At 50.8% G+C, this 25309-nt stretch overlaps 1 protein-coding gene and 2 long non-coding RNA genes across 4 annotated transcripts in view; 1 reads left to right on the forward strand and 2 right to left on the reverse strand.

Annotated features, from left to right (window-relative positions):
* Positions 1 to 323: 323 nt before the first annotated feature.
* BEAN1 (brain expressed associated with NEDD4 1) overlaps positions 324 to 25309 on the forward strand; it is a 36738-nt gene continuing 11752 nt past the window's right edge. Inside the window, exons 1-2 of one of the 2 annotated variants that reach the window (XM_045442989.1) lie at positions 324 to 482; positions 10209 to 10315. In XM_045442989.1, the coding sequence (XP_045298945.1) occupies positions 10291 to 10315 (25 nt within the window). In that variant the 5' untranslated portion in view covers positions 324 to 482; positions 10209 to 10290. The remainder of the gene's footprint in view (positions 483 to 10208; positions 10316 to 25309) is intronic. The other variant, XM_045442990.1, reaches the window with a different exon arrangement.
* LOC123579271 lies at positions 8151 to 16972 on the reverse strand. Its single transcript, XR_006702711.1, has 3 exons — positions 16948 to 16972; positions 11859 to 11968; positions 8151 to 8939 (listed from the first exon to the last, which is right to left on the reverse strand). It is a non-coding gene; the product is annotated as an uncharacterized LOC123579271 (long non-coding RNA).
* On the reverse strand, positions 17070 to 24727 carry LOC123579270. The gene is made up of 3 exons (XR_006702710.1): positions 24466 to 24727; positions 19001 to 19195; positions 17070 to 17196 (listed from the first exon to the last, which is right to left on the reverse strand). It is a non-coding gene; the product is annotated as an uncharacterized LOC123579270 (long non-coding RNA).

Genomic DNA, 25309 nt, shown 5'->3' on the forward strand with positions numbered 1-25309 from the left:
GCTGAGGCCAGGGAGGCGCGCCGCCTAGGGGGCCGGGAGCGGACGGCTGTGGCTTGGGCGGCGGCGCAGGGCCGACGGGCAAGCGGGCGGGGCTGCGGCAGGGCAGGGCTGGGACTGGGGCTGAGAAGCCGCCGCCGCCGCCTCCGCTGGGGATCGCGGGCAGCAGGTCCGCTCGGCCCGGCCCCGCCCCACCCGCCCCGCCCCTGCGCGACGAGCAAGCAGAGGCGGAGCGGCGCGCCCCCCGCGACGCCCGAGCTCGAGCCCGAGCCCGAGCCCGAGCCCGAGCTCGAGCCCGAGCCAGAGCGCAGAGGCATCCGAGCGGGAACCAGAACAGGAGCGGGAGCGGGAGCGGGAGCCGGAGCCGGAGCCGGAGTCAGAGCCGGAGCCCGAGCCCGAGCCGGAGCCAGAGCGGGAAACCGAGCTGGAGCCGAAGCTGGAGCCGGCACTGCGGCGCGCGGAGCGGAGCGAAGCGGCTAAGCCGAGTAAGGGGCGTTGGGCCGGGGGCGGTGTTGGGGAGGGGCGGGTAGGGGGTCCCGGCCCCCTTCCCCGAGCTCTGTGGCGGCCCCGGCGCACGCACACAGCTGGGGCGCCCCGCGCGGAGCCTTGGCGCGCCAGGAGGGCGGACCGGCGGTCCGAAGACGAACCGCAGCGCGCTCCGAATGGGATCCCCAGACTCCCGCCCCCGGCCCGCGCGTCTCCGGCCGGGCCAAGGCTACCCCTTGAGCACGCCCGATAGCCACAGGGAAGGGAGGGTCTCTCGGAGCATCCACCTCCTGTGGGGGGGGGGGGGGGGGCACAAGAGAGCGTCCCCCGTCCCGCACCCTCGGTTTCAGGACCCCTGAGCAACCCACCCCAGAAGGGGAAACTAGGACGCACTTTTGGACGTGGTGGAAGAGGGAAGGGGCTCCCGGCTTTGCGGAGTTTGAAGCCAGAACCAACCCCCACCCCTGAGCCAGGAAGTTTGACCCTCCGACGGGCGGGTCACCCTGGCCAAGCCCCCGCTTCGACGCCTATCTCAGCACCAAAGGTGGGAGAGGGGGCGGCCCCGCCGCACCTTCTCTAGCTTTGGGGCAGACTTTCGCTTGCGCGGTAAATGGGACTCGAGGCTGAGTCCGAGGCGGCTGCTCTGGCTGGCTGCGCAGCTCGAAGGGCCACAGTCGCCTCTCCCCAAGAGCCCTCGGAAGCTGGGTAGTGCCCACCCCACCCCCTGGCTGGCTCGCGCAGCCTTTCCTCCCCCCCTCCCCACTCCCCCCTCCCATCGGCTCTGCGGTCTGGAGGCTGGCGCAGAAGACCTAGGGCTGCCCTCTTGATCCCACGCGGGTGTCAGTGGGGGTGGCCAAGCGGGGGTGGCAGGGAAGGCGACGGCGTAAGTGACAGGTGTGAGAGGCAGGGGCTCCAGGAGACTGATCCTTGGTCTAGACCCACACAGTCCCATGGGCATCTGTCTTGAGGATGCCCCTCTAGACCCTCTCCTCAAACACCCTGACTTCACTTCCTGTGCCTCAGTTTCCTCCGCTGACTAGTAGGCAAGATTCTGTTGTGAGCAGAATGTTTAAGGGCTTTGGTACTACAGTATGGTCTTGACTGACTTCCTATTCCTAGCTGTGTGACCTGAGACAAGACACTTAACCTCTCTTGAGCCTTAGTTTCCCCATCTGAAACACGGGGAATGCGCGTTGAAAAGATTAAATGAGATGCTGCTGGCGGGGGGGTGGGGGTGGGGGCGGCGGCTACCATGGTGCTTGGCACACAGCCAGGACTCAAATCAGGTTGGCTACAGGTGTCATTTGATGAAGTGTCCAGCACCAGTAGATGCTGAAAACAGTGAATTCGCCTGAGATGGCGGGGACTAGACCCCCCGCCAACCCCCCTTTGCGGAGGGCTTTGAATCCCTTCAAGGCCTTGTTGACATCTAATTGTGATGCAAAACTTGGGGCCTGCCCTTTCTCAGACATTCCCTCCTCCCCAAAGCTTTCTACTGCCTGGCCAGGCTTTCTCCTCCCTACCACACCATATCCATCCAGGATGGAAAAGACTGTATCTGACTGGCTTTTCTTTTGCCCTTGGCTGATGTCTGCTGCCCCGGTGGAGGGCTTCTCACGCATCTCTCACAGTGGGTGCAAGGGAATTCTGCACACCTCTCTCCACTCTGCGGTTTGGGAGGGGGTGGGGCGGGGGGGGGGGCAGGGAGGATTGCTTTCCCTGAGGAGCCATCAGGCTGTCAGGTGGCATGGATGTTCCAGTAGTGATGGTTCAGACAGGCAGCAGAAAGCAGCAGGGGGAGCAGCCGCCAGGGCAAGGAGACAGCAGGTCTGAGGGGTCCCAACCCTGTTTCCATGCTGACCATCCAGCCCATTGAGCCAGGAGGCACCAGAAATGATGAACCTTGGGGAGGAAATAGAGCCAGTGGCTGACCAAGAGGTTAGAACTTCAGAGCTGGAAGGTCCCCAGGAAGAGCTCTGCCTGTCTGTGCAGCTGGGGTCTCGGGTTCAGAGTAGAGCAGGCAAGGCCCAGGATCTAGGGGAGGATGCTGGGATCTTTCAGGTGGCATGGAGGGTGTAGGTGCCAGGAGCACTGTTGAGAAGAAAACAAAGGTCCAGCTTGTGGACATCCATGCTTGCCCTGGCCACCTGTGGCCCATCTGCCCAGAACAGAGCAGGGGAGGGGTGAGTCCATCCACACATTGCCTGATGGGGACTTGGTAATATAGGGAGAATGGGCTCCTTCTATACAGAAACCCCCTTGCTCTTCTTCCTATGTACCCCGCCCCCATTTGCCCACTTGGGTGTCACATCCCTGCATCTTCCATAATTCTCACTCCTCTTCTTCCCAAAAGAGTTAATCAGGAACTGATTAGGAGGTGAGTATCTCCTGGTCCACCTCAGTTTTTGGATCACAGCCCACAGGGAACGTGATGGAGATATGGACATTATCTTAAGTCTTTGGGAATAAACAGACACATTCTGGCCTATTACCTGAAGCCTTTGCCCTGGAAGTGCTCAGAGCACAAGGTAAGGGGTGGGAATGTCTAAATCTGCTCTCAGCCTCCTAAATGTAGAAACTGAGGCCAGGAGGGCTTCTGGAGCCCCTGGGCAAGTGAGCACAAAATGGAGCTATGGCGGAGAACATGGCTACTTGGAGCCAACTGCCTAGGCTTAGAGCATAGGATTCTGGGCAGAAGATTTACCTTTCAGAGCCTCAATTTCCTCTTGAAAGTGGGAACAAATATTATGTACCTCCCATTACATTTGTGGGGACTGAAGAAGTAATATACAGGAAACACATGGCAGTGTCAGATGGACCATTCCCAGTGGCCTTGCTGCATCTGCATTATGAACATATCCTGAACACATACTGTTTTCCATGCATAAGCACTTCTCTTTGGATTCCGACAACAGTCCTCTGATTTAGGTACTGAAATTGTCCCCATTTTATAGATGAGAACACTGAGGCTGGGAAAGGTTAAGGGCTATCTAACATTGCTAAGTATACAATACTTAAAACATCCCTATGACTCATCATAATTTTATGAGTTTATAAAATTGATAATTAGCACATTGTATATTAGATGATGTGTAATTAGTTATTGGAATGCTTCCTCCAGGGATATCATCAATCATTTTATACCTCATGTTAACTGTCCACGGGCCAGAGAATTTTTAGAGACACCTTCATGTTTTGTATTCAAACAGTAATCAAACTGATTTAAAAAAGCAACCCCCCCCCAATTTATTCCCTATCACTCTTCTCTCCATTTTTTTCCCATAGCACTATTACCTCTAACACCTCTATATCATATTCATTTGTTTATTGTCTACTCTCATCAATATAAATTCCCCAAAGGCAGGGACTTTTAACCATTTTGTTCATGATGATATCTCCTATACTCAGAGCCTAGAATAGTACCCAGCACTTAGTATGCTTTGCAAATTATAAAGTGTTTTACAAACATAAGGTCTATTGTTATTATTTTTGCCAAGTGTATAGCTTGCCTGAAAATAAAACATTAAGGTTTGTGGCAGAAACCATTCCCTCAAAAATTTGGCAAATAGGACTTGCTCAAGAGCCAGGGAAATTTTGATGAGGGTTAAAAAAAATGGAAATTATTTACCTAACATTTTAATAAAGCTCCTTACCAGTAAGTTCAAAGACAAGTTATTTTTTTTTTAATCTTTACAATAACAAATGGCATGGTCAAAGGCAATTAAGTTAGCTTTAAAAATTTTCAATTAACTATCACTGACTTATCACTTAATTATTCTTTGTTAGCATGAAAGGTTTTTTCAAATCTTCATTTTAATGATTTTTCAGATTATAAAATACATATTCATTGTAGAAAATTTGGAAAATCATAAAAAATGTAAAACACAAAAATCCTCAACCCCACCACTGCCCAGAGAGCCCAATGACGGTGAATATTTGCATCTATTTCCTCCCCAAATTTTTCTATATATGAATATTTTCTTTAGGTTTTTTTTCTTTTACAAAATAAGGATCATGTTGTATGCAGAGTTCTGTAACCTGCCTTTTTATATATAACCTGGGTCTTTTTTCCTTCTTAACATTCCACTAAAAGTCTTTACCTATGTTATTAAAATGTCTTTAAAACTATTATTTCATGGCTATATATTATTCCATTATAATTTTCTCAGCCTATCCTCTTATTGGACAGTGAGGTTATCCCTCGTGTTTCACTGCCATAAATAATGCTTTGTGGTGCCCTCTGTGTGGTTTTTCCTGAGCCTTAAATCATGCTTCTCTACCCACTTGGCCAGACCTATTTGCCAGTTTGTAGATGGACTGGTTTATGCAGGTAGACAGTACATCAACCCTTAGAGGTTGTACCTTGGTAGCAGTGAGGAAGGAGGTAGCAGTTGATTCGACAGAAGGCTACTTGCCAAGTAATGTTCTTCTCCATTGGGAAAGACACCAGCTGGGTACCAGCCTCATATAAAGACCTTCCTGCAGAGGAGGAAGGTTTTCTGCCACCTGGGGACCCCCCTCCCCCCGCAGCCCCAGAAATTAGCCCCCTGCTTGGTGAGGTAGATGCAACCCTTTTAAGATCAGGGTGTCTCACCACAGTCCAGAATCTCTGACTTTCTTCTGGCTCTGGGCAATCACCTGCACACCCACAGGTTCATGGAATCTCTGTTATGGCATCATTCATTCATTCAGTAAACAGTCCCTGAGCATGTACTATGGTAAGGACAGAAAGAACCAGTACTTATCTGGCCTGTCTAGATCTGGAGTCTCCACCTCACCCACCTTTGGAAGGGCCTCCATTTCTCCACCACCCCCCCTCCCCCCACACCTACAGATACCCAAGCAGACACAGGGAACCATCTTTAAGGCTCCCTCTTCCTCACCCTCTACATCTGATCCATCTGTCCTGCTTCTTAAATATCCCCTACACAAACCGCCCTATTTCTCAAACCCACCCAGCATGCTCCTGCCCAGGGGCCTTCTGTCTGGTCCCTCTACCTGGGATACCCTTCTCCCACATATCCATCCAGCTGTTCACCCAGCTATCTCCCTCGCTCCAGTCTTCGCTTACAGATCACCCTCTCACCAAGGCCTTCTGCAGCCACTGTATCTAAATGTTCAGTCTCCACGTACACACTGCCTCTGTTCCTCCCCTTACTGCTATCTAACAAACACCACCATTATATGTGTGTCTCCTCCACTAGCAGGAAGCTTGGTGAGGACAGGCAGTCAGTGTTTGCTTCACTTCTCTATTCTCAGCACCCAAAACGTGGTTCACAAGGGGCTCTGAATAAATACTGTCAAACCAAAGAATGTAGCCTCTCACTTTGCTCCATTTACCATCGCCTTCATTTAAGCCCATCATCTCCTACCACAGCTTCCCTGCTCCCCTGTCACCTGCCTCCAACCCCTGGTCCCCCCTCCTCACTGAGCCCAGGGAGACCTTCTTAAAAAGTGACCGTGCAATTCCCCTGCTTAAAATCTTCCAAAGGGGAGTCTTGGGGCCGGGAGCTCATGATCTCACCCAACCCCCTTCGTTTCTCTGAATCTCAGTGTTGACATCTGCAAAATGGGGGGTTTGTTTTGAGATCCCCTGGGCTGACGACACGTGACTGCGGTAGAGCCAGTGCCGCATCAGCGTCACGGAGTCACGTGGCCTCTTCCACAGGCCAGCCCACTCCTGCGGCCCCTTGCTGTCCGCGGTCTACCGCGGTGCCGCAGAACCCTCCCGGGTCCGACTGCCGCGCATGCGCCGTGCCGCCCCTGCACACTGCGCCAGCCGGCTCCACCAGCCCAGCTCTGCCCGCCAGGGGCGCGGCGCCGCCCCCCCTCAACCACATACGCATTTGCCCAGGTCTGAGTGTCGCAGTGGGCCCCAGACGAGGTATTCTGGGAGCGGGGACGTGAGGCGGAATGGGAGTGACGTGGACTTGCCGCACACCATTAAGCCACTTCAGAGCCTGGAGTGCCGCCGCCGCCCGCCCTCCGATTTCTAGCCAGACAATACAGTCGCAGATGAGTCACAGGCAGGAACGCGCCTCGCCTCGGATGCTGGGCTCCGAGACAGGCGGGCAGGGGGGAGACGTGACCTGAGAGTGGGTCCAAGCCCAACCCCCACTCCTGCAGTCCCTGCTCCGGAACACCTCGCCCAGCAAAGCACAATCTCAGACCATTCGTGACGAACCTGGCCATCCACTACCCCCATCACTGTGTCCTCACAGCAGCTCTGGTCACATGTGGGGAGAGCGGGGTGGGTACTTGCACACATAGATACCTGACATCCAGTTCCTTTGTCTTGATAACCCAACCAAAGCTCCACCCAAGCAGAGGGTCTGATGCCATCATGAAATGGTTTTCCTGTAGGTCCTCATGTTGAAATCCACAAGTGGGGGAGGGGAGGAGGAAAGAGTAAGGTTGAGATTGCTGTTTTAGGACCCTAAAAGCCCCTCCTTTTGTTTTCCAAGGGTTTTGTGGACACACCCTAGGTGCTTGGTAAATATTTGAATAAACTGATGCAATCCAGGAATGCTGGGAGAATGCAGCAAGATGTGAAGTGCAGACTGAGTTACATGATGAGGGGAATGGTACCCTAGCTAACGTCAGCATCATTGTCACCCACGATGTCGGGGAGCATCTCAGTTCCTTACATGGGCGTCCTTTTCCTCAGGAAGTTGAGCATCATTAAAAGGCAGCTTCAACACTGCAGTCCTATGCTGACATCAGGCCAAGGTGGATTTGTTCTAGAATCCACATACTTTTAAATGTGCCCAGCCCTGAGTGAGTTCCCAGAGGCAACACTGGCCCTCCATACCCACAAGAAGCTAACAATCTGGAACAAGTTAGAACCAAAGTCATCCTGGAAGGATGTCCATGTGCTGTGGAGGCATAGCCAGAATGGCTATTCTGTCTCCAGCAGTCAAAGAGGACTTCACTGAAGAGGTTTCTTCAGCTGTGTGATGACAGCCACATGGGAGTTTGCCAGGTGGAGAGGAAAGGAAAGGCATGCCAAGGAAATGGCATGAGAGACCCAGTGTGTCCAAGAAGCTGGCCAGCCAGAGCCCTGGGTGGGGTGACACCCAGGGTGTCAGATCTCTATAGGGTGTCCCTGCTGTAACTGAGGAACACTGGGGGACAAGATCCCTCCCGCATAGCCCTTCCACCATCTTTTCTCTGTGACAATGGGTGGATCAAGTCACTGAGCCTCAGTTTTCTCATCTGCAAAATGAAAATGATATTACCCACATCAGGGAACATTGCAATAATGTTGATGATGTCATCTGGCGCAAGCAGGTGTTTGGTGAGTGTGGGTCACACCTGAAAAGCTGGAGTGCCCAGAATGCTTCCATATACACAAATGTCTATCTGACCCAGCCCCTTGCCATCCTCTTGAGCCATTTGGAAACTTACACATAGTCTGCCAAACATCCAAACTGACCACAAAATATACAATGCGAGGGTTCTTGGCCCCTGCCCTAGGCAGCCCATCTCCCACCTCCCCCACACCCCATGCTGTCTCAACCTTCACCTCAGAACCACAGGGCCCACAAGGAGGAAAGAGGGGGTACAGGGGGCCTCTAGGAGAAGCAAGACCTTGGAGACAACCCCTTGGAGTTTAGAGGGTGGGCAGCACCCTCTACAGCGTCAGGAGCCACCACGGTGACCCTATAGGAAGTGTACATGCAGCATATTTTTATTAAGCACTCACATTACACCAGTTCACTAGAGAGGCAGGCAGAGCACCAGGGCGGTGGAGGTAGTGGTAGAAGCCAGTTCATTTTCCTAGGGACACTGAGGATTTATGGAAGGGTTTTCGGCAAAAGAATGACATGATCCATTGTGCCTTTAAGAAAGACCTCTCTGGAAGCAGCATGAAAGATGGCCTGTCAGCCTGCTTAAGTCTCCCTCCAGACACACACGTGGCCACAGTGCACACGGGCATACCCACAAACGTGAACACAGATACGTGTACACACATGTATTTTAGAAAGTATAGATCCCAGGCCCTGAGACTCTTCAGAATTTTCTGGTGTGAAATCACAGTTCCCCAAGCAGCCTGCCATGCCAGAGAGACTTCTCTACCGGGCCTAGGGAGATCACATCCTACCCTCCATTCCCCCATCAAAACTCTTGTTGGTTTCTGTAGGGATGGGGAATATGCATCAGGCCACCTGGGGTTCACACCCAGAAGACTGAGCCGCAAGGAGCCATCTGGAGAGAGGGACCCCAGGGTCAGTGGCGGCAATGGCTCCCTCCCCCTGACCCCCTCGGACAACAGAATGAACATGACATACGTACCCCTGCCCCCATCCTCAAAGCCAGTGAAGTGCCCTACCCTGATTTCCCCGAGGACACTGCAGCTCAGACAGGTGAAGTACTGTGCCTAAAGGCACACTCCGGGAAGTGGCAGGACTTGGACTTCTGAGTTCAGGCTCTCCAAAGATAGGTCTTGGATTCATCTATTAAATAGAAAAAGTGTTATTAATCAGTGCAATTTGGCCAATGGTCTCCATCAAAACATGGAACCCATTTGGAGGAAAAACTGTATATAATGAAAAGGGTTCCTGAGGGAAACAAGGGTGGGAATCTTGGGACCTGAGTCCTAGACAAAAGCTCTGTCCACAGTGTCACCCCCAGGATCAGGGAGGTCAACTGCCTCCTGGGACCCAGAGGGGCCAGGCTGTTTCCTGTTGGTTCCTGTTGGCTCTCCCCCACAGGAACCCACCAAACTCCACACCCAGAGTTCCCGCTCAGCAACCCCCAAAGGTGCAGTTTGGTTTCTGCAAGTCTAGTGACCACACTCCCTACAAAATAACTGTATCTCCCTGCTGTTCACACAGCCCCATGTCACTTGGAGCTCGGGAGAGACAGAACCAGCACGGGAGGCTGGGGCATTTTTTGAAAATGTTTCCTCTCTTGCAAATAGGTGTTAGAGTGACCCTTGCTGCTCATTCAGGTGTCACACCAAGTTTAAGGTTGAAGGGGAGGGGAGGCAGGGAGATTGGGGAAGAGACATTTTCATTCTCTTGGCCTTTATTAGGTGCCTTCCAAGTGATATGCTTGCTGACAATGGATGGAGGCTTTGGGGTAAAAAAGACCTGGGTTCTAGTCCCAGACTGTAATTAGAAGTTGTGTGACCTTGGACAAGCTACATAACCTCTGAGCTTCAACTTCCTTATTTATAAAATGGGAATGAAAAGAGCATCATCCCCTTAAAAGTGTTGGGATAATAGTAATAATAATAAGGTTTCAGTTAGGCAAACTCTGAATACCCTTCCAAAGCCAGCTCTAGGACCTTGAACTGGCACCTTACCCTTTCTACGTCTGTTCCCCTTCTGTGATATGAGGACATTGGGCTGGTCTTTAAGGGTCCTTCCAGGTATAAAATGCTCAGAATGCCATGATCTATTGCAATTGTCCCAAGCAGGTTCATGAGACAGGAGAACACCAGGGTATCTCTCATTCCTGTTTAAGGGTCCACCCAGAGGAGATATTCCCCCCTCCACCCACCACTGACACCCCAGCATGCATTTGCCCCACCCCTGCCCCAGAACCCCCACACTCCGCCACCCAGAGCTCCCTGAGACCCCTGCCCAGACTGGGCACATGCTGTCACAGTCACCACCCTTTCCCCAGAGGTTAACAGCCCAGGGACCTGAATGCCAAGCTCGCAGGGTCAGTGGGTACCATGTGGGCGCCCCATTACCTGTCTGTTTGTGTTTCTGCAGGTGAGCGGAGGATCCTTTTCTACAAGAAGTTGGAACTGTACAAGTGGGCAGGCTGGCTCCGCTATTTTGCTCCAAGGATTACATGTCCTTCAAACGCCCCTGCCCCTGTAAGTCTTCTCTTCACATCCTTCATGGCTCGGGGCCAGGCAAGGGCCGGGCTTAGAGTCAAGTTTACAGAGAATGTTTCTAGGATGTTTAGCCAAAGAGCCCCAAGGGTCTGATCAGGGGCTGATGTGATATGATGGGTGGGGGGAGGGCAACACAGAAGACCCCTGACTTCTGCAAGAGACATCCCACTTTTACCAATCCCTCTATATCAGCACTTGACAAAGTGTGGGTCAGGATTCCTCTGAGGGATATTAACGGGATTGTTTTTTGTTTTCGTTTTTTTTTTAATTTTGTGGCCAAATGAATATGGGAAATGCTGAGTGAGACAAGTTAAGTAGCTTTTGTTACCACAGGACTTTTCAGAGCCTTTAATGTGGTGATGTGTGTTGTGAGGCTGCCATAGGAAAGCGAAAGCCCAGTGGCCTTCCCAAATTTGACCACAAGGAGGGTCTCACAGGATGGGCGCTCCAGAACACACTCCTTGGAGTTCACTGTCCTAAGGAAACCTTTCCTGAAGCCCCTCATTTACTAATTAATTCATTTAATCTGCTGGAGCCTTGAGATGATTTTGTCCATAACATTCATGTCTTGGCTCCCTGATGTCCATGAGTCCAGGCGATGGGCTCAGTCAGGTGTACCCCTGGGGCTCGAGGCTGCAGCTCCCTTAGTCTCCACCAGCCCCACCTTCACTGACTCATGCTCCCACCCTTACTGTGGTGTCCCCTTTACCTGTCCCCATGGCAGCCACCTGCTTTCTCTTGTGATATCCCCTGTGCCCCCCCAAAACCGTCATCACTTGGTGCCACTTGGGAGGACTTGCATAACACCCCCCCCCCAATCCCTTCTCCTTGATGAGTCAGGACTGTGAGTCTGTGTGAAATCAAGGGCCTCGCCCTAGCCCTCCTCTATCTATTTGTCATCTCCCCCTCTACCGTGCTCACTCTAGCTAATCCCTCACCCCCACTCACCAATGTCTGTTCTTATGTGCACCACTGGTTACATGTCACTGCTTGGGGTTGGGGTCCTCTCTTCTAAATGGTAGAAACCTCAGTTGTTAAACCTTTGAACCTCAAGGGACTGCTGCTGGGGGCGGGCAGAGGAAGCTGGTGTATCCCGTTGGGGTGGGGCCATCACCAGGTATGCCCTGGGAAAGAAGGGGCTGGTGGGATTCATTGTCCCAGGAGCGGTGTTGGGGGTGGGGGGGGGCGCGGTACTAGTACAAGCTCAGTAAGTTACTGTTACTGTTGTCACTGCTGCTGCGGCATAATCAGGAAATCGGAGCCCAAGTTCAGGCCAGGTAAGAAGGCTACCCATTCAGGGACACGTTGGAGCCCAGGGACACCTGCCCCACAGAGGGCTAGAATGGCCACATCCTCACCCCCTTGAGCAGCTGGGAATGGAGAAGGCTGGTAAAGAGTAAAACTGGGTTGCTGAGTGTAGAGCGCATTCCAGAACTTTCTGGGGTCAAGCCAGACCCTGCAAAGCCCTGCCTGTCTGCATAAACAGAGGCCATCCGCACAGGACAGCCCTCTGCATACTCACCTCCTGAGGTTAACAGGGTGTGGTCATCGATATTCGGGGCTGTTCAGAAGCAGTTCCTACACATCCCTACAGGCCCAGTGCCTGGCATGCAGTAAGCACTCAATAAATGTCTGTTGAATGAATAAATGTATAGTTAAACACTCTGGATGAGGAGCTGAAAGCAGTGGATGGGGGAGGAGCTGAAGCTCCTGACTGTGCCATCGGATTCTCCCCATGGCTTTGGCTGGCCAGTCCTCCTTTGTAAGATGAAGGGGTGGTCTGAGGCCAGTGGGCTCTGGGAGCTCGGGGCTGCTGTGAGGCTCCACAGAAAGCAAGGGGCACATGGGCGGGCAGAACCCTCGCCCCTCCACCCCACCCCACCGCTTCAGCCAGTGCAGCTCTACTCACATCTATATATAGGTTGGGATCTGTTCAGATTTTACGGAGAAGGGGTCCCTGGCAATGGCAGGCCCAGCACTGTGGGGCTGTCCAGACCTACCCCTTCCTCCATCGTCCCTCTCCTTCTCTGCCAGATTTTTCTTACGTCTTCCAGTCTGACTCCTTCCCTTTCCTCTGGAAAGTGTTCACTGCCCCTCCTTTCAGCAACCCCAGCCCACTTCAGTCTGGCTTCTGCACCCCCACCACACATCCCATTGACTTCTGTGTCACTAAACCCATTCTGTAGCTTCCGGTTCTCCCTGTTGGTCACTTCAGCTTTCTTGAAGACTTCTCCCTTTCATTCCCTGACCCTGAGCCCTCTGGGTTCTCTTCCGGCCCCTCTAGCCATCTGGTCCTCCTCTCACTGTCCACTGGTGATGTCCTTTGGCAGTGGGGGAGGGTGGATTCTTGCCGTGCCTGCCCCGGGATGCTGGGGCCCAAGCCTCACCCCTGGCCTTCCCCCTGCACACACTCTAGACCTTCTCATCCCCTCTCTGCTATCAGCTGAAGCTTCTAGGCCAGCAGCTTCCAAGGCTCTTTCCCAGCCCGGTTTCTGCCCACCTTCAGATTCCTTCTTCTGCCTTTTGCTGCCTGTCTCCCCTGGGCAGCCCATACCTCTTTTTTAAGTTTTTTTAAAATTTATTTATTATTTATTTATTTTTTTAATTTATTTTTGACAGAGACAGAGTGCGAGCATGAGCTGGGGAAGGGCAGAGAGAGAGGGAGACACAGAATCAGAAGCAGGCTCCAGGCTCTGAGCTGTCAGCACAGAGCCTGACTTGGGGCTCGAACTCACAGACTGTGAGATCATGACCTGGGCCGAAGTCAGACGCTCAATCGACTGAGCCACCCAGGCGCCCCAGGGCAGCCCCTACCTCTACACCTCGGATTCAGCCTGTCCCAGACACAGTTCTTCACTCCAACTGGCTTGGCTTGGTTACTGTGTTGGTTTAGGGCACCACCATGTACTCAGTCCCTCAGGCCAGAAATCTGTGAGGGACCTTCAGTTCCCCTCCAACACACCCATCAGCACCAACTGCCTGAGGAGACCGGGAGGGGGGTGGGGTGGGGGTCCAAATTGGGTCATCAGGTAGCCATTGAGATTCTGCCTCCGTCTGGGCCACACTTCAGATTCAACCTGGAAATTGCTGCCTCAGTAAATGTTTATCGCACAACCAGACACGTAAACGAATCAAGATGAAGCAGATGCCTTGTGGGCAGCCCCCTCAGCTCAGACAAGAGACCCTCACACAAGTTCTGGAAGGGATGCAGAACCACAGCACTCCAGACATCCCAAAAACACTTTACACAGGAACATTCTAAGGGATGGAACCGGAAGTACCAGGAGGGCCCTGACATGAACACACACACTCTTTTGTAACACCTCCTTTCCTGTACTGTGAATTTAGACATCTAATGGAATTTATTTAACTTTCTTAGCTCATAAAATTATCTTTCCCAGTACATGTGAAGATACCAAAGCCCATTAAAACCTGGAAAAGTTAGAGGAGGAGCCATAGCTTGTTCCCATTTGGGTTTCCCTACACCTAATCCCCTGCCAATGGGGAAAAGTCCCCAGAAGGAAAAACAAACCCTAAAGGTTCCTAAGCAAGACCCCACTCCTAGCAGGGAGTTCCAGAGACTGAGGAGAGTGAGCGGGGAAAGGTAACCAGTGTAGGGGGAGAGCCAGGCAACAGACATGGGTCTGCCCAGTTTCCACAGCTTCAGACACTGGGCAAAGCAGGACCGTCCATTGGCCTCTTGGGAGATGAGCAGGAGTTAACCAGACCAGGCTGGGTCAACTCCTCCCAGGCACTGCCCACACCACACACTTCCCACTCCCTCCACCCCATCTCACCCACCTTGTGGGCACTGCAGCTCATCCCTGACTTCCAGAGACAGCCCCCTCCCCCAAGTTCTGCAGGTAAGAAGACTTAAGGCAGAGGGTGGAGGCAAGAACAGGAAGGGGAAGCTCAGTAGGCTTCGACCACTGCGAGAGAGAAGTCAGGTCTTCTGTCTGTGACTGCCAGGCCAGTGAGCCATTTTCTAGCCTTATGCCACTCTGTGAGGTGGAGGAGGACCAGCCTGGCTCCTCAGGAAAACTGGAGACATGGGAGTCTTCTCCATCTGCCTCCAGCTGGGCAGCGTGGCCCAGGATTCACCCGGGACCCGGGTTCCAAGAACAGATGCTTCACAACCTCTTCTTAGCCCCTGGCAGAGTCCTGTGGAGCTCCCTGTGACATGGGGGTGGCCTGCTTCCCACTGGCCTTGGGAGATAGATCTGGGGAAGGAGGGGCTTTGGGGACCCCGGAGAGACTGAGCCTGTACCAAAGCAGGAAGGAGGGGGTTAGGGTTGCATCCACTGATCCACAGAGAAGTCAGCTGGGACTTGTCTCTGCTAAGCTCTTGGGCTGCCGACAGGCTGGCAGGAACTGCAGTCTGGCAGAGCCTCTGGGTGGGTTTGGGTCTCTCGCAGAATCAGTGTTACGTGGTAGGCAGTGCTTGGGTTCGTGTACAACCTAGTGCTGACACTTACCAGCTATTACATCTGGAGCAAGCTATTTAACAACTACAAGTCCCAATTTGCTCCTCTATAACATGGAAATAGTCATACCAGCCTTTTGGTTTGATGTTCAGATTTAACCTGCTCCACGAGGAGAATCTAGCTTGATGCCAGACACTGAGAAGATGCTCAAGAAGCTTGAAAGTCCTGTCCTTTTGACCACCTCCTCCCTACACAGCTTAGTGTTACCCACGCCTTTAGTGATAGAGCAGGGAAAACAGAGACACATGGGAATTTTGGAGGTAAATTTGGGATTCGGACCAGATACTACTATTTTCTGCTCTGCTCATTATAATAAGAGTTACCTCTGCAGAGACTTAGCTATCAATAGAAGGAAGGACTTGAGGACAAGGAACACAAATGACAGGACACGTTCACAATTTGCCACTACTGTTCCTAGAGCAAACATTGCCTATCAATTGCAGCACTCCTTCCTACTGAGCCTGGATGCAACATGAGACTCCCTTAAACACACACAAGCAGCACGCAATGATCATTGGCCTGTGGGATGAAACCCCTATTCGTTCCTTGCTGTGGCCTGACTTTTGAGTGGGCAAGAGAATAGCAGAAGTGACTTCAGGTAGACATTTCTCTCTGAGTCTCAGTTTTTTCATCTGTAAGATGGAAGTTAATTAAACTACAGAGGGTTGCTGTAAGGATCAAATGAGATATTGTAGATAAAGGGCTCACAAGGCCTATGATCATTTCTTCACATGGCTTCCTTGAAGCAGTCCTGCAAGGGAAGGATGAGTGTGCTCATTCCACACATGAAAAAGCTGAGCCTCGAGGACAGGGGGAGACTACGCTAGGTGACACAGCTAGGGGCCAGGGATGGGGCCAGGGCCAACGATGGGGCCAGGGATACAGCCCAGGTGGGTCTTTCCAGGGCTCAATTTTAGCTAAACCACAGATGGACAAAAGGACAAGGGCGGAGTCCAGTCCAGTCCTTCATCCCCACCCCTTGGATGGAGAGTCCACTCTGCAGCAGGACCATGAATGCCCTGGCTACCTGTCCTCAGAGTTCTCTGGTCTGGCAGGGTCTGACTACAGCAAGTGCTCAGCCTCTGATAGCTAATCTTAATTTGAAATGCGAATTTTATATTATAATCCCTGGCAGGAAGGCATCAACTTCAGCTTGAACACCTAATGTGTTCGGTACTACAGGTATTCCCCAGTGTTTGGAAGTTTGAGTTATGCCACTTCACTTTTACAAAAGAGCCAAGTTAGTACCTGTTTTCACTAACCGAAAGAAATCGGAAGACAATTTCGCTTTTGTGAGAAAAGGCGAGAAGTGAAAACTGTTCAGCATTTCTTTCAAAAGCAAGCCATGGTAGAAGCAGCGCACACCCCAAACAGCAAGAGTGGGCCCACCAAGCTCCTTCCCCAGAACCACACCCAGCATCTCCTCATCCAGCCGCCATAGCTTTGAACTCTGTCTGGGAGCACCTGTGCCCTATCTTGATTTGGTGCATCCGTTAGCAAGATGTGTCCTAAGTTATCAGAAAGCCTAAAAGAGGTTATTTTGGGGGCCTGGGGACACTAAAACCTTTTTTCCAAGTAAATTAATGATAATTTCTTCTTCACTTTACGCCATTTTGGCTATGAAAGGTTTCATGGGAACCCTTTACTTTCAGAGAGCGGGGAAAACCTGTGATGACACAGGACCCCCAGCCTTTGCAGGGCACTCACAGCTGGCAACGTTCTTACATTTCACTGTCCCCCACCCCCCTTGGCAGCGAGCTCCCTAGGTGATGTCATCCAGCCTCATGGCATTGAGCAGCACCCATACACTGACAGCCCCCAAATTTACATCTCTGGCTCCAGACTCTCCCTGAGCTCAAGACTCCTATATCCGACGGTCTGGCCCACTCAGATGTATCTCCACTCAGATGTCTGTTCAGTGTCTCTCCAGAGCATCTCAGATGTAACATGTCAAAACCTTAAATCTTGACTCCCAGTCCCCCACCAAACCTGCCCGTCATCCTCCCCATCTCCGTAAATGGCAGCTCAGTCCTTTCTTGTGCTCAGGCTCCAAACTTGGTCAATTCTTAGTGCTCTCTTTCTCATCCACTACCACTCCGTTTAATCTGCAGATCCTAATGGTTTTACCTTCAAATCGGACTCCATCTTTCCTCCTGGACCCAGGCACCATTGCCATCACTTGGACCACTGTCCAGACTCTTCTGCCACAACCAGGGAGTATTGGAAAAGGAAAAATCTAAAAACTGAGCCCTAGGTTGGTGGAGGGAAAAATGGCTTCTGTATCTAGAAATCTTGTCAAGGGAAGCATGATCTTCAGAGTCGTCACCTGTGGCATCACAGGGCCAAGTGCACTGGGGAGAGAGGAGATGGATTTTCCTGCAAATAGAAATGTGTAAGGACACTGCCATTTCTCTGCCAAGAGCTACCCTAGATTAGCTACCTGAAACTCAGCTCTGCCTGCACCTGGAACTGTGCCCAGGGTGACTGGGAAAAACTGGTTGTCCTCTGTGATGTCACTGCAGAAGCGTGCAGGCCCGCTTGCTTTCCAGAGAGAAGAAAGAGGCCCCAAGAGAGACAAGTCACATGCCCAGGGACCCGCCAGGGGAGGAGATAGGATTCAAAAGCAGGGCTTCTGGATCTAAGCCCAGGGCACTGGCCACACTGATCCCTCTGGGAGCTTGAGTACATTTCACCTCCCAGAGTCCTCTCTCTTCGCTTCTCTCTACATGTAAACACCACGTCCCCCATCAGCCCCCTGACGGTTGGCTTCTCGGGGCTGCTCCCTCTGCCCCTGTGCCACAACTGGACTCCATGTCTGTAGGTAATCTCTAGGCCTTGCCAGAGACAGTCATTCCAGAGCTATTCTCTGCCCATCCCCGGACCCTTCATCCCCTGGATGATACTTGTCTCCCCTAGGAATGGGGTAAATGTGAGGATTGGGGAAGGGGTGTTGCAAGAAAAACAGCGAGAATAAAATTTTATCAATGTAAAAGCCAAGGTCGGCCCCTTTTAAGACGGATGGCAGCCTTATTAAGAGTTTTTGTCTATTTTTGAAATTTCAGGTTTTTGATTCAATGAAATTTAAAGGATTGCTCATGAAATAGTTTAAATGTTTTCAAAAATCTCATTTCTTCGAGATAAAAAGCGACCTCCAACATTTTAAAGTATTGACAGTGATCCCAACAGTTTAAGTACTGTCCTTACCATACATGTGGCTATTGTGCATGCAGCGTGTCACTGACACTTCCTAAACAATGGGAGTCATGGCACCATGGCACTCTCCTGTGTTCCCCTCACAATGGGGCAGGGTGATCAATTATACCTGCACGAAACCAGTGCACTGGCGTATCTACCAAGCGTAAAATCCAATTATCTAAAACAACATGACTCTCAAATTCTCAGACACTATGTAATTTATAACTGGATTTGTATATTCAGAAACCTGTGGAGGGTTCTTTGAATTCTTTTCAAATATAAATTATATTGAGTATTAACTAAAAACACTGAACTAAATAGCTTCACCACAAGAGGGGCTGAAGTTTGGCGTATGATTCAATGAATGTTTACCCATCATTTCAGTCTCAATTTTGGCTCAGTCCTAGCACACCCACCCATTTCTCTCACAGTAGAATTTATTTTTAAGTGCACAAGAGTGAGAGGCCAGCTATACACCATTGTCTTGTTACGAGGGCCACAGGGACGGCCAGCTGACAAAAGGCGCGTGAGAAGGGAAAGGTGCACACGGTATTTTCCCCTTGTTCAGCAGCAGCTTTGACTTAGAACAGAACGCAAAAACATATTATAAAAACAGAATGAGGGTCTGTTTCTAGGTTTGATTGAGTCACCAAGGACTGCACTTCTGCTGCAGAAGCCATTGCAGGAGGGAGGTACCAAAGGGACGCTAATACTAAAACATAGGTGATCAGAGGCACCGAAGGCACTGGTTACGTGAGGCATCTTCAAAAGACAGCCCTGGGTAAATATCGCACGTTTCCGGTCAGCTGCTAAGACTTGCATTTTTCCAACCGAAAAGCAATCTTGCAGGACTTTTTACTTATCACTTGTTTGGAGAAAGGCTGTCTTAGGTCCCTTCATTGAACATGAAGCCTAGATTCCCAAGTTAGTTTTCCTGTATCACCCCAAGACGTACTACACTCTGTTAACACTGTTTGACACTGACCTGTTGTAATTGACGGTGTCGCTATTCTCTTGGGTATCCCGCAAAGAACAAACCCATTAGAGGGAAACAGCTCATTGTGAAACAGTGGATTGTTCCACAAAGATGTGAAGAAGGACTCTTGCATCTTGGCATCTATTAACCACTTCCAGGCATCCATACAGACAGGAACCTCCGTGGGAAGCATTCTCCAGTGTCCTGCGCAGGTTGGAAATGATGAATGTATTTAGAAAGTCTTTCACAACTTTCTTCCTGCTCCAGCCATGGCCTTGATCCTGTTCCCATCTCAGTCCTGGGCAGCTCCTTGGCCCCCTGCCCACCTCCCATGAAGCTCAAACTCCTACCAAAGATCTTTAATATAGCCCAACTTATCCATTTTTTTTTTTATGGTTAGTACCTGTGTATCTATTTAAGAAACCCAAGGTCACGAAGATATACTGCAGTGTTTTCCTCTTGAAGCTTTACTGTTTTGCCTTTCATATTTAAATCTATGTCTAGGGGGTATTCTTAAGATTTTAAGGTTTAAAATCTTGAGTCTTGAAGTAATAGAGGTTCCAAGGGGTGAACTGCTCATCGGGTACTGCCTGCAAGAAGCAGGGCCAGGATTTGAACCCAGGACTATGTGTCTTACTTAGCTAGAGCCTAGGACAAGATGTGCTGGCAGGGGAGCTCTAGGCTTCCCCCCAAGGAAGGTGGCTGAGGAATCATCCCTTCTCCCAAAGGACCATAGGCCACTCACATCAGGATACAGAATACTGGTGAATAAAGGGCCTGATACTGGGGCTGGTTTGGCTCCTAAGACGGCTCAGGGCTGCAAAGCAGTCTTGGGGGGCAAACATCCCATAACGTTCTTAGGAATTCATGTTCCATGAACCACCTGCTGAGAAACTCTTCCAAAGCTCTGTGGTTCAATGTGATGTTGACATGCAATTAAGATCACTGGATTTATCATGGCCAAGAGGTCTCTGGCTTTGCCTAGTCTATTAGTTTTTCTCATCCTACTTACTGAAGTGACATATTAATAGATTTCCTGGTCTTAAACCATTCTTGCATTCCTAGAATAAGCCCTCTCTACATATGGGATACTATTTTTTTTTTTTTCATTTAAAGGTGTTTTGTTTTTTGTTTTTTTTTTTTTTTTGAGAGAGAGAGAGAGAGAGAGAGAGAGAGAGAGAGAATCCCAAGCAGGCTCAGCACTGTGAGTGCAGAGCCTGACGTGGGGCTCGATCTCACAAACCACGAGATTATGACCTGAGCCAAAATCAAGAGTCAGATGCTTAACTGATTGAGCCACCCAGGCGCCCCTGGGATATTATTTTCCACATGCTGCTGCCCTCGTGCTGGTTTCCCAGGTGCCCTTGTAAATTCTGGGAGGTGAGGGAACCTCTGTGGAGCAGGGGACAAAGTCCCATCAGACCTGTAACGTTTTCCAGGATCAGAACCCACAAAAGCAAAAGGCCAAAGCAAAACTTGAGGAAGATGATACTGTGGCCCAAGTACACAGCCCTAGCCTGGCCCAGCTATGGTGGGAAAGCCGAGGATAATTTGCAGCATTCATAAATTTAACATTTTATCTATCAATTATTCATTGAACTTCCTGGAAAGTCCATGTTGTAGTAAATGGTCATTTTTCCAAGCTATGATTTTGAGTCTTGTAATGCAAGCTGATGAGTGGGCCAAGCCAGCCCCCCAGCATCTGCTTCTCAACACAGTTCCACGATTTCCTACTCATCGAGCATGACAGTGACTCACCTGGTGTTATATAACCCTGTGTTCTTTGTGGAAAATAGCCTAAGAGCCAACTCTAGGTGTGGACAAAAGAGGAAGGAAAATGAGGAGATCAGGGCCAGTGATGATTCTAGCAAGAAAATGAGAGTTTGGTGTGGGTTCAAGTGGAAAGCCTAATTCTGTCATGGCTTTGGTTCTGTAACATAGGCCAGTTCACCATTTCCTCTGCAGAAATAGGGAAAAGTGGTTTGTGATGCTGTTACAGTGAGTTTGCCAGCCATTAAATAATCCATCAAACCAGAGATAAAACCTTAGTGAATGATGACAAGACAGTAAACTTGCAGAATTTAGATATGTAGAAGTACATGTGAGTTAATTTTGGTGAGTTTACTTAAGTGGCATCTTAATAATATCTTACATGGTCTCTTAATAGTGGAATAAATCACTTTCATCTTATATTTATGGAACCATGAAAGGCCTGTGGGTAGTCACTTATATTTTCCAGTTGTTTTTTAATGTAGTGGTTGAAAATCTTCTAGGCAGTGGAGCACTCTCCTATTACCCCTGATATGGAAATCAGATGGAAGCAGGGCTCTTCCGTGTGGAGGGAGAGCAGTGAGCTCCATCCTGTACCAGCCTTTCCCCCTCAGCACTGGGGCACCTGTGTGGGACCTCTTGCCTTCCACAGTTTGAGAGGTTCATTTTCATCTGACTCATATCATGTCTCCACTGTCTAGAACATGTCCAGGCATGGACTACACACTTAGTATTGGTGAGTGGATGGATGGATGAATGGATGGAAGAATGATCAAGTGAATGGTGAGAAGATGCCTAGGTAGGTAAATACATAGGAGGATGGATGATTGGTTGGCTGAGTGAATTTATAGAGGATTGATGGTAGATGACTTTATATTCCAATCTTTCTATCTACTATAATCTGCCCCACTTGTAATGCCACAAATGGCCAAATAAAAGGCTTCAGAACCCTGACATGACATTAGCTGACTTCTTATAGAGATGTATCCTCATTATAAGAAGAATCCTGTACACCAAGTAGCCTTTTCCTCACCCCCATAATCCCAACATTCAGCTGCCATCAAGATGACATCCTACAGCCTCGCCCCAGGAGCACCTCCTCCTTTCCTGAGCTCTGTTGGCACCTCACCCCTCTGTGCACCTTTCTCCCTCCTCTGATGTTGTCCTGCTGGTTTGTCCCCCAAGACCCAGCACCCCTGCATGGATGTCCCTGACCGGTCTCCGGCACTCTGACATCTCTCCATCACAGTTGCCTGGCGACCAGAGGATAGGGATCAGGAAGTGGGCTGAGAGGCCACCCTAAAAAGCAGAGAAGGAGACCCAGAAATGCCTAAGCAAGTGGGCCTCCCTTGCCGTGTCTCCTGCCCCAGCCCCTCTCCACATCCCTGCTGGGAGGCTGGGACCAGCCAAAGGCGAGCAGAGAGAAGATAGTGCCTGAATCCTCTTCTCCATATTCTGTGCAGTGACCGCACGGCCTCACCCTGGTGGTGTTAGCAGTATAGGAAGGAGTATACTGCCAAGGCCAGACTTGCCAGGGAAGTGGACCTGTGACAAATGTCTTCAGACTTTTCTGTGACAGGAGTCATCAGTCAGATTTGAGTCTGTGGCCCCCCTTTCTCTTCTAGCCAGCCTCTCAGAGGGGGCGGGCAGGACTCTAGGTCCAAAGATGTTAGCTTAGCACCTCCAGTGTCTCAGTGCCCTTTCTTTGTCACTGCTCCTCAGGTGGCTTCAGTCTGCAAAGACCGCCTCCCTGTACAGTCCCCAGACAGAGGGACTGTAGAGCTGCCTGTACACTACACTCAGCAAGGACTTGATAATGATCATCAGCCTCATTTTCCCTACCCTGCATGTTCCCCAGACTGAAGCCAGCCCTGACCCCATTCCCCTGACACAGGACTGGATCTTCCTGCCCCTCCTCATACCCTGTGTGCTCACCTGGCTGCCACCACCCTCCCCACCCCTCTCAGACCCATTCACCCGCCCTGGAGGGAGGACCGTTTGAGAATAAGTGTCTCTTTGGACAGCTGGCAAGCAAGTCCAGAGAGGGCAGAGGCATGCCAAAGGTCACACAGCAAGCGAGTGATAGAACCAGGAACAGAATCCAGTTCTTCCACCTCTACCCCTACCACGTCCTGCTCTCTTCCCCTGCTCTGTGCCACTGTTTGATGAATTATTAGACACGCCTGGGTTCAAATCCCAGATCTTCCATAAAACTAGGGCAGATCTTCAGCTCACCAAGACCCAGTGTCCTCCTCTATAAATGAGGGGGGCAAAGGCATCTGCACAGAGGAGAAGCAAGCCCTAGACTCAGCTCCACATCCAGGCCTGGGTCATGTAGAACCTTCTGACTCAGTTGTGGTTCCCAGTCCCAGCCCTGGACCAGAAGTCTGGAGGCAGAGGCTTCTGCCTGGCACAGCAGTGGCCATTGGACCCAGGCACCACCCCGGCCCCAGAGAGGGCTTTGGGACCCCATCTGCAGAGAGGGGGAAGCATCAGGCCTGTCTCTGAGGCCTGCTCTGGGCACATCAACTCAGAGAGGCAAAGGAACTCTCTGCAGTGGCCTTATGCCCATCAAGTGAGATCAACTGAGCCCTGCTCCATGCTCAGCTCTGCACAGTGTGGGGCCACGGGCCTCAGCCTCCTCCACCCCAGCTCTGTGCTCACGTGGACCCTGACTGCAGCCTCCTCACTGGTCTCCCACTTCCCGCCCTGCCCCCCTTCTGCAGCCAGAGGGCTCTCCTAGAACACTCTGAACACGCTCCTTCATCCATGTCTCTTCTTTGCCCTTGGGATAAAGGATAACTCTTGATTCGACATTCAAGATCCCTCATGGTCTGGCCAATGTCAGCCCCTCTAACATCAGCCTCTACCTCTCTCAGGATTCTTCAAATGCACCGAGCCATCCTTGGGGGCCCCACAGTTCTTCTATGGTGGAATTTGCCAGACTGACTTACCATTGATCTGGAGCCCACCCCAGACCCAGACTCCTCAGTTAAGCCCTGATTTACTCCCCTATATGATAGCACCTCCTCCATTCCAACAATCTTCCAGTGCTTGTAAACAGCTGTAGATCCCGTGTCTGGGCTGGACAATTGGGTGAGTGATGGGAAGAAGGAAGGGCCAGTGGGTGAGTGAGAATGACTGAGAGCAGCTCACGTGGTCCACCCCCACACACTCAAGCACACAGAGCAAGCCAACTCTGACTTCCCTCCATGCCATTCAAATGGCTCCTGGGCTCCCTTTCTGTGCTGGCCTTGCCCAAAGCACTGGAGAAACCTGGTGACAAGACAGATAGGACTCACGTCCTGCCCTCCAGGGGCCCTCAGCCTACCAGGAACCAGACCGAGTATGAGTGGAGGCTTGGGAATTGCATAGAACAGGCTGGATCTAAGTTCTGGCTCCACTTTGACTGGATCTGTGCCTCAGCTTCCCCATCTATAAACTGGGGGGAAAGACAACACCTACCTCTCAGGTTGCTGTGATGGTAAATGAGATAATGGTGCTTATAAAGGAGCCTGACCAGTCCTGATAGATCCTCAGTGAGAGCTACCATATCATTCACATTGTTCCTTGGTGGGGAAATTGCCCCAGGGCCCCTCATCACAGTCCCAAGCACACCTCTGGAACAGATGCAGAGATAGAAGACATACAGAATAGGGGGCCCCTCCCCCAGCCCTCGATTGTTCGCTCCTCTTCCTGAATACCTGCTTGCTGTGATCTGTCTCTTCCCAACACGCACTGGCTCCCTTCTCTGGAATCCCGGTGTCTTATCAGCAATGTTCAGCTGTTGATATGCCTTCACGCTGGATAAGCCATAGGTCATAGCCTGCTTTGACTATAATAAAGTGATCCAGAAGCAGCAAAGCATCATTTTAGGGATAGGAACATTTTCATTTATCAAGATCAAAAAAAAAAAAAAAAAAAAAAAAAAAAGAAGAAGAAGAAGAAGAAGAAAAGAAAAGAAACGAGCTCTCAGAGCCTAGTACCTGATAATCACAGAATAGCACCTTGGCTAAGAGCATGGGGCTTAGGCTGCCCACTGCCCCAGGTCCCTCTGTGGGCTATGTGACTTTGGGCAAGTTACTTAACTTGCCTGGGGCTCAGTTTCCGCACCTATTAAATTGGGGATCCCATCACAGTCCATCATGAGAATTGAGGTAATCTAGTGTGTGAGACCTACCGAGCATGGTGGGGGACACACAGTAAATGTTCCAGAGACAGTACCTACTCCTGCTGGTATGTCGAGCGGGGTGGGGGGAGGCAGCCTCTCAGGGAAGAGATGGTATTTTGAGGTACAATTTCCTTTTGATCATGGGCACTTGTAGAAGGAGCTTGGGAAGAAAGTTCAAGATAGAGGCAAAGCTTGCTTTATCCTCTGTCCTTGTGCAGCTGGTGTGTGGTGGGCAGAGAGGCAGAGGGGTGGGGCACAGGGGCTGTCAGAGAGGTCATATATATCTTGTTGATAAAATGGACCCTGTGTTTAGAAATTGGGAGACTTTCCCTCATAATTTAAAGCAGCACCTACCTCTGCTGGTCGCGGTGACTGGA

Source organism: Leopardus geoffroyi, chromosome E2, assembly GCF_018350155.1.
Source record: "Leopardus geoffroyi isolate Oge1 chromosome E2, O.geoffroyi_Oge1_pat1.0, whole genome shotgun sequence".
In the NCBI taxonomy this organism is placed as follows: domain Eukaryota; kingdom Metazoa; phylum Chordata; class Mammalia; order Carnivora; family Felidae; genus Leopardus; species Leopardus geoffroyi.